The sequence below is a fragment of the Vicia villosa genome, linkage group LG1 (assembly GCF_029867415.1).
Source record: "Vicia villosa cultivar HV-30 ecotype Madison, WI linkage group LG1, Vvil1.0, whole genome shotgun sequence".
Lineage (NCBI taxonomy): Eukaryota > Viridiplantae > Streptophyta > Magnoliopsida > Fabales > Fabaceae > Vicia > Vicia villosa.
The window spans coordinates 72,494,755-72,508,089 of NC_081180.1; the positions used below are offsets into that span (position 1 = coordinate 72,494,755).

Here is a 13,335-nt window from a genome sequence, read left to right on the forward strand (position 1 = left end):
GAGTTGAAACTTGGTACCCATCAGCCAATTTGATTGACATTTCAGGGGTATGCTCCATACTCCACCCTAATTTTTGTACCAAATGTTGAGATACAAAATTATGGGTCGCTCCACTATCAACCAACATTATCACCAGCACATCGAACACAAAACCATGTAACGTAAGTGTTTGAGGTTTGTCTCGACTCTCCACATCTAACCCGTTAAGGGTCATAACCTTCAATTCTCCCTTTATCACTTCTTCCATTTCTGTGACCTCCACCTCTAACAACTGTCCCTCGTCTTCGTCCTCCTCATCATCCACCACCATCACCTTTTGTTTCTTATCAAGGCATTCGTGAAGAGGGTGGAATAACCCTCCACATTTGTAACACATTCCTTTTTGCTAGTGATCCATGAACTCTCGATAAGTAAGATGGGTGAAGCCCTTATCTCTTGGCCCAATTATGTGTTTCTATTCCACCCCTGTTATTACTCTTGGCCCCATGTGGGCCTCCTTTGAATCCAGTAGTATTGACCGACCTAGTCTCTTTATTGTTCCTAGCTAAGACCCAATTAAAATTTTCATATCTACTTGTTTGAGTATTGGTCCGGGTTAACCCGCTACCATATTTGGGTACCCGATTTAGACTCGTTCCAACTTCCCTTTTTCCAATCTCCTTCTTCACCACCCTAGCTACGTGCATTAACTTGGATTAGTAGACCGACCCAAGAGCTACAAAACTCCGAACTCTATCCCGGGTCTCTTCCTTAAACCCATGGATGAAATAACCTTGAAATCGATTGTCTATGCGCAACCAAAAATTTGAAGTCCTAAATGTAATAACATACATACCCTTTTTGTTATAAATTTAATAACTGCTCAAATCCGTCTCCAACTCCAATTCCTCTATAATGATTTAACAGAGCATCTTTTAACCTTTCCGAGTGAGCTCAACTTCGTATTCTTGCAAGGAGGTAAAGAAATGGATGATGGGTCCTTCTATGCACAGTTGAGAAATATTCACCCGGGTCTCTTCCTTAAACCCATGGATGAAATAACCTTGAAATTGATTGTCTATGCGCAACCAAAAATTCGAAGTCCTAAATGTAATAACATACATACCCTTTTTGTTATAAATTTAATAACTGCTCAAATCCGTCTCCAACTCCAATTCCTCTATAATGATTTAACAGAGCATCTTTTAACCTTTCCGAGTGAGCTCAACTTCGTATTCTTGCAAGGAGGTAAAGAAATGGATGATGGGTCCTTCTATGCACAGTTGAGAAATATTCACCCGTACCTCAAGGGTGGTATCTTGTACACGAAAATAGATTTCGGCACATGAGATCCAACCAGCGGGATCACCACCGTCGACTGACGACAACTCAATTTTCTTCGATGGCATTCATGTTAGGTCGCCGGTCTCCTCTTCGTATCCGGTAGGTCGGACCAGTTTGATAGGGACTAAAAATTGTAATATGAAAAACAAAAGAATAATTAAGAACAAGATTTATATTATTTGATTGAACGGAAAGGTTTGCATCAGGATTGAACCTAAGCCCCTATAGAGAGCAGTAGCTATCCAATTTCATACAACGTGTGTATGCTCCAAGATAATTCAAATAAAACTAACATTCCACTACTCAGCGAGTAATTCTCCTTCTTTTACTTTGCACCTCCCTTACTCCTACGTGTGTAATATGAACAGAAGACACACTAGTATTAGCCAAAGGCCCAACAACAACGAAACAAATTCTAGTATAAATCATTAAAATCCCTACTCCCGATCGAGACTTGAATTTTATCAGTTTTGTTTCTAGAATTCATTTTTCTGTCTCAGTAGTCTCAGAGGAATACACATTTTTCCTGCCATGAATTAATTGCTCAGTTTGGAGATTTCTGGTTACAAAGCTCCCATTAAAGGAAACATATTCTCAACATGTGTTTTCAAGCTTCCACATTTCATGAGAAGCAATGCTACGGCAACCATCATCATTAAGTGAAAGTGTCACATCATCATAGTTGGCAATAAATTAGTAAGGGTAAATTATCTTATTGATTTTCTTAACCTACAAATTATACAGTATTCATAATACAATTTTTTTACATGAATGAAGTAAGAACTGTCATAAAAATGATATGCTTGTACATATTGTTGTCTTAAGCCTCGTCAACATCAAATTCAAAAAATTTTGTATACTTGGAGTTTTATTTTCTTCTGGTCTCAGCAAGCAAAATTACAGAAATCCATTTGTGGTATTTGCATGTTTAACAATGCAACCATGAAAGAAGACTTTGTAAATGAGGATCAACACAAGTTGAATGACAATTTCAACCATTCCCTTGCTTAGCCACTCCGGTATTTGGTGTTGTCATGAAGGATTCGCCACAACCACATTGGCCTTTGGAGTTTGGATTGATGAAAACGAATTCAGATCTGCCAGGAAATAATATTATAAACAAATGCAGCAGAAAAAAAAATAGAAGCAAGTAGCAGGATCATGCACATTGCATGTAACCACAGACTAATATTCATGCCACATATTCATCAATATATTCCCTCTTTTACAAGGAAGCATAATCGTCTTAAGTTTTTTGAGGTCCTGTGTTGGTTAGCTATGGCTCTATCATGACAAAACAACTAAGGATCTTGTTTAGTTACAATTTATTTAACCATGAAAATTTTGAGGCTTTGTGCTATAGTCCACTTTGCACACCCTCAAAGACGGTCCTGCAAGGGAGGTCTAAGCCTTTTTGTACAAGGGGTATATGCTAAATGGAGAGAGAAGAGCAGCCTCAAACCTTTGAGGGATTCAATCCCGATATCAGATCAAGTAGTAACTAATGCAAATTAGTGCCTTTCGCACTAAGTTTTCTTGGGCATCGAAATTTCATTTAGTGAAGTACTACCCATCACAAAATATGGATTGCAACAAAATAACTAGCTACCCCTAAGACCAAGCATAGCATATCATACAGGTTGCTATATTCATGCCGTATTTCATGAGTTTTTCATCAATAGATTCCCTGTTAGTAATGCATATTCTCATTCCCAAAAGTACAAATACATTCATACATAACACGCCGTATCAAAATAAAAGCATAGAGGTTTCCCATTGCACAACAAATCTAGCTCATAAACACTAAATAATAGTGTAAGTTATAAAAAAGATAAGCACTGGATATTCACAATTTGGAAGTGGAAGCGAAGGCGACGTGACAAAAAACCCAATAAAAGCTAAGTTCATATCAGATCAAAATTTGAATACTTTTCAATTTCAAAGAGCACCAATAAAAGCTAACCAAACAGGTGGATGGATTCATCCGACCCAACAATTTTACCAAAACACGAATCATGAAGGCGGAAGCATAATTGGATGAGCCTCAAATAATCAGTTTATAATCAAACTTACAAGAGGGCATAAAGAAGATAAATAAAAATTCACCTGAGTTTATCATCAACGAAATCCATCTTGGTTCCAATAACATGCATAAGAGCCTTGGGATCAATCAATATCTTAACACCTTTATCCTCAACCAACTCATCAAATTTCTCTTTTTCATCTGTCAAAGCACCACCAAATCTAAATCAACAAACTTCAAATTCAAACCACATTTCATTTCATCATTTAAGATGCATAAGTAACAAACTATGAAGCACGGACAACTCGAACACGACACCAACACTAACACTGGTTAAACTAAATGTAATCACAAGTGTTGTTTTCCATGTCTGACACATACACATTTTTTCAGAGGAGTCAGTGCTACAGAGGTAACAAAGTAATCAAATTCAAAATTACCTATTCATGTTCCTTCAGATTATTATAACTAAAACAAATTTAAACACAAGATATATAATTACCTAATCAAACCAACACATCAAATACTCTGTTAATTTTTTTCTAACAACCAAAAAACACAGAATTAACGGTTCACATACAAATCATTATAAGAATCTATTAACAATCATTAACACAATTTTGAAAGGGGATGCAAATAACAAACCTGCATAATTTAGGGTGTAAGATAAGCCGTTGCAACCACGAGCCTTAACGCCGAGCTTTAAGAACGGTCTCTGACGCTGCTGCAGCAAGACGCGTATTCTAGAGGCAGCGCCGTCGGTTAAGGAGACGGCTTGGCGCCGCACCGCCGTACCAATCTTCTCTGCCGCCATTGCCATTGCCTTGGAACCCATTAGTTGTTAATTACGAAATTGCCCAAGACTGAATCATGGAAATTTATATGTTTCGGATAATTTGGTCAATTAAAAAGATATGGGTATCCTCGTCATTCCAATATCTTTATAGGATGCGTGGCCTCCACGAATTCGGAACAAAATGCAATAGCCAATCAAAACACGTTCTTTGGTTTCTTACAAAAACACTTTCCATTTTATTCAGTAAAAAATAAAGGGGATTATCTTTTTTATCATAAGTGTTGCTATGCATCCTTGTAAAAAGTTAAAAATGTTAAATGCGGAAATATATTTTTAATGTACTAAAATATTTGAAAAATTCAGGACTTGGAAATTTTTTTTTTTTTTAATAAAAAGTAATATATTCCAAAAAGAAAGTGATACATATAAAAGTGGGGATTATGTCAAAATCCATTCAAAAGTATCTAAATATGTAAAGAGCTGAACTTAGCTTAATTTTTACACAGTCACTTCTAATACTAAAGGATAATGAATAAAAAAGAGAGAAGGAATTAGCTGTGCAGTCTAAGTTAGCAAAAAAAAATCGCAGAGCTATTATCTTCTCTACAAATGTGAGAAATAATGAAATTAGAATCTAAAACAAACTAAATGCAATTGAGACACCTGTTTCTGAGCTGCTAAGGTACAAGATCAAAATTCGTGGAAGAGAAGGCCTTCACCACTATAGAAGAATCTGATTCCACCTACCGATTGACACAACTGTAATTGCAAGCTTCTCAAGCATAATTGATTTTGATGAAGACAATATGGACATTAAGCTTTCATAAAGGATGTGCAAAAAGAATTTCAAGTATTAAGCAAAAATACATCATTTCAAAGTCTTGAAGAAATTGTGAAGATTCAAGAATCGAGCTAAAACGTCAAAGGTATAAACAATACTCACTTTGACATATAATTGTTCACAAAATATATTTTCATGCATATCATAATCATTTACAAGTTTCATATTTTAAAGAGTTCATTTAAAACCTTTTTCATATGTAAAATTCAAAATAAAGGTTTTAGGAACCGGGTTGTCCCTATGGGGGAACCGGTTCCCAGCATTCCCAGTTTCATCATCTCTGTGTTTTACTACTAGGAACCGGGTTGTCCCTAGCTGGGAACCGGTTCCTCAGTTCAAATTTCAAATATTTCTGCTGTAACGTTCAGCAGGAACCGGGTTGTCCCAGGCAGGAACCGGTTCCTACTGAACCAGTGTATTTTTCTATTGCATGATTTCATTCAAACGAATTTGTTTTCATACCACTTAATCATTGCATTGCTTCATGGAAAAATAACCATTCAAAGAGGTGTTTAACACATTATAAATACTACATCTTTCATAATCATTAATCACCTTCTTCATTAACAATTCATATACTATATATTCTTCATCTTTCAATATTTCCAAGTGTTCATCAAATACTCTTTTTCAAGTGAAACTTTCTATACACATTTTCATTGAAAATTCATTCAAAGTTTCATGCATACATTGTGAACACTTATATCCATTTTGAGAATTGTTTATTTGAAGAAGAAGATCAATCCAAGATTGATATTGCTCTACAAACTTCATACAAAAACTCTTGTAAAAATTCAAAGAATTTTGTTTCCTTACTATCCAGGATTGTTGGAAGTAAGTGGTGTGTTTGAAGAGGATTGTTCTTCATCCACATTAGTGTTGATTGATCTTAAAGGTGTTAAGAACCTTTGATCACCCTATAGGTTAGATAGTAGGCATAGGCTTGTACAATCATTCTAACTATAGTGAAATTTCTTTCGTGTTTGAAAGGGGACTGGAGTACTCTCGAATTGTGAGGGGAACCAGTATATATCGTTGTGTTCTTTATCTTTTCGCTTTTACCGCTTTCATTACCATTACCAAGAAAAAGATAAAAACCATCAAAAGCCTTCAAACACTTAACCAAAAAATTAGTAAAGATATTCTCATAAAACCGATTATTTTTGAAAAACCTAATTCACCCCCCCCCCCCTCTTAGGCATATCTGATACTTACAACAACCTCTATCCTTTGCCATTTCAATGGCACACAAAACTCCACAGAATTCAGCCAAAAAAAGAATTCCAACTTAGAGGTTCTGCGAAAGCCAAAGAGAACTCCCACGTACTTCTTCAGAAAATGCCACCACAACCAGAAGACTGAATGTCATGCACGGAAGAGCCATCCACATTACATTTCATCCGATTTAAAAGAGGAGGATTCCAAAAGATCTCTCTGATTAACAGGGCTTTAGGATGATTTATTTTGATTTGAAAAACTTTAAGGATATCAAAATCAAACAAATTATGCCTAAAACAGTACCTCGACTTCTCACAACAAATTTTTACTTGAGCAAAAACAGATGTAGAAATAAATAAAAAATAATATAAATTAACATCAAATATTAGAACATACATTAAAAATGTAACATTACATAGATAATCCTTAACATAAATCTAACACTATATTTCATCATCAAGTGATGGTTGGGGATATTTCAACATCTTCAGAATAACTTTGGTCAATCTCATAATCTTCGCATCCACATCAAACAGGGTTTTAGTTTTATAACGGTGAAATATACTCCACATAATAGTTAACTCTTCATATGTATTCAGCTCAAACTTGTTAAATCGTATCTTCCCTTCGTTGTCATTTGAGGGTGAATGATAATAGAACTTTACAATTCTTCGGGTATAGATTCTTTAGTATTGATTTTAGATCGACAAGACGAATGATCTCTATGCATATTGCAACATTTTGTGTGTGTTTTGTGTGTGTTTGTGCTAACAAGTATAGTTACATCCATATTTATACAAGTTTTAGATCAATATGGACCCTAGAAATCCAATTCCGTCTCAGAGGATATTTTGGAGATATACTTTCGGACACACCTTGTTTCATTTGTAAAATCAGGGTGTATACCGAAATGTAATTCCAAATTAACCCTTGTTAGCAATTTTTAAGAATATGGGCTAAGTCCGAAAATGCATTTTCGAATAAACTTTTGTTAATATTTTAAATAAAATGGAGTGCGTCCAGAAATGTATTTTCAAATTCACCCTTAATTATCCACACATAACTTGTTATATAAACATAATTTATAATGAAACAAAAAATGTTGAAAATTTTAGAAAACTGAAATATATATTAAAATGTGTGAAAATGTATACAATTTACATCATTAATATTAATTCAACGTTACATACAAAATATGTATCAATACCTAAATACATTGTTAGATATAAAAACTTAAATGAATCAAACCAAGTGTCGCCATCTAAATTTATATCTATGGGTGGTTACACCTTTGAATTTTGTTTATTTGATTTTGTTTCAATCTCCTCAAGGTGGTGAATTCTTACATTCTATCCAAAAAATGATTCGGCCATGTTTCAGCTTCCTTTGTTGAATGAGTTGTCCCTATGGTGATGTCTATGGTATAAGGCATTCCGATTCAAGTAACTTGAAAAAATGTAGTGGTTTTGAAAGCCACGTTATACACATAAGATGATTGGTTGAATTTTGAGATGGGGCATTCTAAAGTGGAAAAAACCTTTCCGAGAACTCGTATCTTGTCAGATCAATACACACCGTATTCTAGGCATTTGCTATAAGATGACCATTTAGGGAAGCACATTCATTTTTCCTCCGGTACTGGATCGCTAACACAATGAATAAGAGATTCATGAATTGCATTAAAATATTTTTTCGTGTATAACATTGTGTATAATTCTTTATGCGTCTTCAACTATTTGATAAGTTTTTGCGGAACATTGTGTATAATTCTTTATGCGTCTTCAAATATTTTTTCCTGTATAACATTGTGTATAATCCTTTCTGTTATTTAAAATAAAGCATTAACATCTGAAAACGCGAAAAAATATGAAAGATTAGGTTTCCTGCCTTTCAGTAGCTCATAGGATGTGTTCTCTAGGATATGTCAAATTACCAGCCTGTTTAAGACATGGCTAGTGGTATTAATTGCATTCGCCCAAAAATACTTAGGAAAACTCATTTCACTTATCATAGTCTAGGTCAATTCTTCTAAAACACGGTTTTTGCACTCAACAACAACATTTTGTTGTGGAGTTATCGAACATGAGAAGTTATAAGTAATCTCATTTTCGTTACAAAAATTTTCAAATTGATGGTTTACAAACTCACCACCATGATCACTATGGAGTGTGACAAATTTCATATTATAAAAATTTTGGACAAGCTTAGCAAACTTAACGAAAGCTTTAAAGGTCTCTTTATTATGGGCTAAGAAGATCGTCCAAGTAAATCTAGAATAGTCGTCCATAATTACAAATTCATAATAGTTACCTTCTAAACTTCTTGTCCTTGAAGGGCAAACAAATCTAGATGGAGAAGCTCAAATGGTTTTGAAGTTAAAAAAATGTTACTTGATTTTAAATACACTCTCGTTTTCTTTCCTATTTGGTAGACATTACAAAGTTTACCTTTATAAAAAATTTATTTTTGGAAGATCAACTACTAGATTTTTAGATGATATCTTATTTATCAAGTCAAAATGTACATGCCTTAAATGTCTATGCCATAAGAAAGAATTTTCATTTTTAGCTATCAAACATTTATTGCCATACATTGACACATCATCAAAGTCAAGCAAATAAATGTTATCAACTCTAGAACCCTATAACGCGAGACTTTTACTTGCCTTGTATTCAATTAAGCAACTCAAGGTATCGAAAACAATATAATACCCTTTGTCACATAATAGAATAACGCTACGTAAAATTTTTTTTAAGCTCTTTAACTAATAAAACACCTTACATGGTAAATTTTTTTAAGTTCTTTTACCTTTTGTGTTGTCTCCATAAGCAACGTGAGCGCTCTCTTTATGATTGAACTTGATAAACAAACATAAAATAGGCATTCGTTTTCTAAAAGAGTAACGCGTAAGGTAGGGCAAGTAATTAGAAAAAATTGCTCAAGCTACTCGATTCAACCATTTTCCTTGTTATGGGTTTCCTTGTGACTTATGGGATTTTTTAAAAATAAAAATAAAATACTTTTGTGAAATTGAGTAATCAAACACGCCAAGAATGATATAACACTAGTAACCAATTTAATGATATAACACTAGTAACCAATTAAATTGTCGCTAGCCAAATTATCGTGCTAAACAATGTATTACACTACCACGAAAAAGTGACTTCCCTAATCTAAAGGGGTATCTCTCAATTCCACTTTAATTTAAGAGCTATTACAAGATATTATAAGATAGGTTAAGAGAAAATAGTCTTCCACGATCATAAAGAAGTGATTTCCTCTCGATTGGAAAAAAGTTTTTACATTGGTTTGTTGGGCAAGGCAAAGAAGCGTGTTATGGAAAGTGTGTCACTTTTTCCTCTCGATTGAACTTCCGCCAGAGATGAAAGATATAACTGGTTATGAATTTGATCCCCGACAACAAGGTTTTTGTATTTTTTGAAAAACACATTACTTTTCTTCCCAGTGGTAATAATACTTGAGTTAAGATTCGTTGACACCAGGTATCAAACTTTAATTTGACACCAAAAATTAGTCGATGATTTTGTTTAATCTAATGATATATATATTTACTCACTTAAAATGTCATATGAGAAAAAGATTTGATTTCTCTTTCTCTCTCTTTCTTAAATTTATTTTTTATTTAATAGTTAATATCTTATAATATTTTTAAAATCAATTAAAATTTTGAATAAAATTTACTATGGCCACATGATTTAAATATCTTATAATAATTATAATATTTCTCAAAATTGGGTAAGAATTATCAACAACTAAATTAATTACAATATACAGTGTAAAAGTGATAATTATATTTATTAATTGAAATATATTAAAAATTCTAAAAAAAACTACTTATAATTATTCTAAATGGATTGGAAATTATAAAAAAAAATCACTTATAATTATTTTAAATAGATTAAAAATTATATAAAAAAGAAATCACTTATCATTATCTTAAATAGATTAAAAGCTCTATTAAAAAAATCACTTTATAATTATTGAAAATTCTATATAAATAAGTTATGATTATTCTCACACCCAAATTTTTTATTCTAAATATATATTTCATTTATTTTATTCTTGAATAATTAATTCTACAAGGTTTACTTATTTACATTTCTCTTCTGCCATTATTTTAATTTTATATTTTTGGTTAAATAAGATTTTTTTTTCATTAAAGTAGATCAAGTTTTTTAATCCATATGATTTTTGCTACTAATTATAATTTTTATTTTTTCAACAAAATTTCATGTTTCATGTTTTAAGTGTTTAAACTAAAGACAAAAATTAAATTAAAATTAAATAATTAAAATAATGATATTTTTAAAGTTTTATTTGGCTACTATTAAATACTACTAGTGTCCAGACAGACCCGTCTGTCCGCTTTCTTCGGTATGCAGCGAGTAAAAATATAAACATTATTTTTCATGTTTTAATTATTTATTTTTATTTAATTATTTATAAAAATAATTTAAAAAATAGAATGAAAAAGAAATAAAAACTACCATATAACAGTTAGTAAAGAGAGGTTGAAGTTTAAAAAAAATCTGAAAAAGGTATAACTGAGAGGAAAATAGGCTATACCAAAATTATATTTTGACTTTTTATATATTGTTATAGATTATGTTGCATACTATTTCAGTTAATCAATCTAATAGACACTAGAGAATAAAGAAAAAATAACTAATAATCAAGCAACTCAAATAGTTGGAGTATTGTAGTTGTAATCACCAATAGCAAATAAATTGTCGCAATTTCAAATTCATACAACTTAAACATTGTCTAAAAAAGTAAACAGTGAAATAGAATTGATGATGAATTTTATATCCTCGTTTAAAATTATTCATCAATAGATTTATCACTTACAACTTCGTTTATTGTGATCATGTTCTTCATATATTTGGCAAGATTTTCTATTAACCAAAGTTTGATTTATTGACAGCTCTAGACTACTTTTGATTCTCTTATTTTGAGTGTCTTTGATCCATTATTTTTTCTACCTTTAGTTTGTGATACGTGAGGGGTCACCAATAGTTAATTTTAATGATGGACTTAGTTGGTCATATATATATATATATATATATATATATATATATATATATATATATATATATATATATATATATATATATAGGGGACGACTCAAGTGAGAACACTTGGTTATTATGAGAAATGAGAACAATGAATCACGACCATTAAATTTTGATTTTGTTGATTTTAATGAACTGGATTGATTTTGATTTAAAATAAATATTAAGGATCCTAGAAAGAGAAACCAATCCAGACCATAAAAATCAACAAAATCAAAATTTAATGGTCGTGATTCATTGTTCTCATTTCTCATAATAACCAAGTGTTCTCACTTGAGTCGTCCCCATATATATATATATATATATATATATATATATATATATATATATATATATATATATATATATATATATATATATATATATATATATATATATATATATATCACATTTTTGACAAATTGTATCAGAAGAAATATTGTCGTTATGAGTGTCCAATTCGTTTTCTACTATTAAAGTTTTTATGTATGTTTTCTCCGAATTATATGATATTAATTTATATATTTTCTTATATTTTGTTGCAATATCATAAAATAAACTAGCTTGATTATGAACATGTATACTTCGCAGAGTTGTCGAGTTCTTGTCAAAAGAATTTTCTTGCCCATCTCCAATTAATCCAATTGGTTGTACATTGTAATTCCAATGCATGGTATAAGCTTCTGGTAGCATTTTGGTGAAAACAACTTAAAAAATAAGTTGTTCTGGAACTGTAGGAAGTTGCTATTTTGTGGGTGTTGGGGAGTCCGGAAGAGTCGGGAGCACCAACGGGATCAATGCTCCAGGATCATAAGAGATGGAGACACCACATCTCAACCCAAAACCTTAAGGTGTAAAGGTAAATGGGTCATCTCTCTTATATAACCAACATTCCACCCATTCATAGGCAATGTGAGACTTTAACCACTCACACTTGCATCTAACATTCTCCACCACAAGTGTGAGTCCCCCACATCCTATAACAGGATCCTACACTAGATCCAGCTCCCGCTCTCCCACCAAGCCAAACCACGGCTCTGATACCACTTGGAGATTCCGGAAGAGTCAGGAGCACCAACGAGATCAATGCTCTAGGACCACAAGAGAGGGAGACATCACATCTCAACCCAAAACCTTAAGGTGTTAGGTAAATGGGTCATCTCTCTTATATATCCAACATTCCACTCATTCATAGGAAATGTGGGACTTTAACCACTCACACTTGCACCTAACAGTGGGCGTAATCAATTGCGCAAAAAACTGTAATCGATTACGATGGCTTTTTCTGCTCTGCATTATCTATTGATCAAAGGCGTAATCGGTTACGATGTTTTGTGTAACCGATTACGAGCCCGTGTTTTAGGTTTTTTGGCTTATTTTTGAGTTGTTTAGTTTTCCAATTGTTTTGTTTAGCTTGTATAAATATCTCTTAGTTGTAACATTGAATGTTTATAATAAAATGTCAAATTCTATTCTCATCTAAATTACTCTATGTCTCTTGCAAATTTCTCACTTCATCTTCTCCATTTATCACTTTTCTCCATTGATTCACCAACATAGTTTGTGTATGTTCCAACATTTGGTATCTAAGTGTGATTTTGGTCCATAATCCGCTGCAAAGATGACTACTGTATCCTACGATCGAATTCCCACTAATCTTTCAACTCTTGATTCAAAGAACTACGATAAATGGTGCAAACAAATGAAGGTATTGTTTAGATATCAAGATGTTCTTGAAGTGGTTAACAATGGAGTTACTCCACTTAGGGCAGAAGCTACAGATGCTCAGAAGGGTGTACACAAGAAAGAAAAGAAGAAAGATTACAAGGCACTCTTCTTGATTCATTCTTGTGTCGATGGTGAAAACTTTGAAAAAGTTAGCGATTGCGATTCGACAAAGCAAGCATGGGAGATCATGAAGAAAGCTTATGAAGAGGCTGATAAAGCAAAGGTGGTGAGTGTTGGAGCGGTATATCGGCAAGCAACTAAAGATTTGGAAGTATTACTCTGAGAATTATCATGTCCACAGAGATGGTTGTTAGAATGGCGTTCAACGGTTTCG

The 13,335-nt window shown here is 32.6% G+C and overlaps 1 protein-coding gene across 1 annotated transcript; it reads right to left on the reverse strand.

The window, feature by feature from the left end:
- Window positions 1-2,012: 2,012 nt before the first annotated feature.
- LOC131609378 (iron-sulfur assembly protein IscA-like 1, mitochondrial) lies at window positions 2,013-4,249 on the reverse strand. Its single transcript, XM_058881069.1, has 3 exons — window positions 3,992-4,249; window positions 3,430-3,547; window positions 2,013-2,420 (listed from the first exon to the last, which is right to left on the reverse strand). Exons 1-3 carry the CDS (start codon window positions 4,179-4,181, stop codon window positions 2,315-2,317), a joined length of 414 nt encoding a protein of 137 aa, XP_058737052.1. The 5' UTR covers window positions 4,182-4,249; the 3' UTR covers window positions 2,013-2,314.
- Between the last annotated feature and the right edge of the window lie 9,086 nt (window positions 4,250-13,335).

What these genes read in the sequence shown, in the direction of transcription:
- LOC131609378 (XM_058881069.1), bottom strand. Translation starts at nt 4,181, where the DNA reads ATGGGTTCCAAGGCAATGGCAATGGCGGCAGAGAAGATTGGTACGGCG. An exon ending in TTACACCCTAAATTATGCAG is followed by an intron (nt 3,548 to 3,991) that starts GTTTGTTATTTG and finishes GTGCTTTGACAG; the next exon opens with ATGAAAAAGAGAAATTTGAT. An exon ending in TTCGTTGATGATAAACTCAG is followed by an intron (nt 2,421 to 3,429) that starts GTGAATTTTTAT and finishes ATTTCCTGGCAG; the next exon opens with ATCTGAATTCGTTTTCATCA.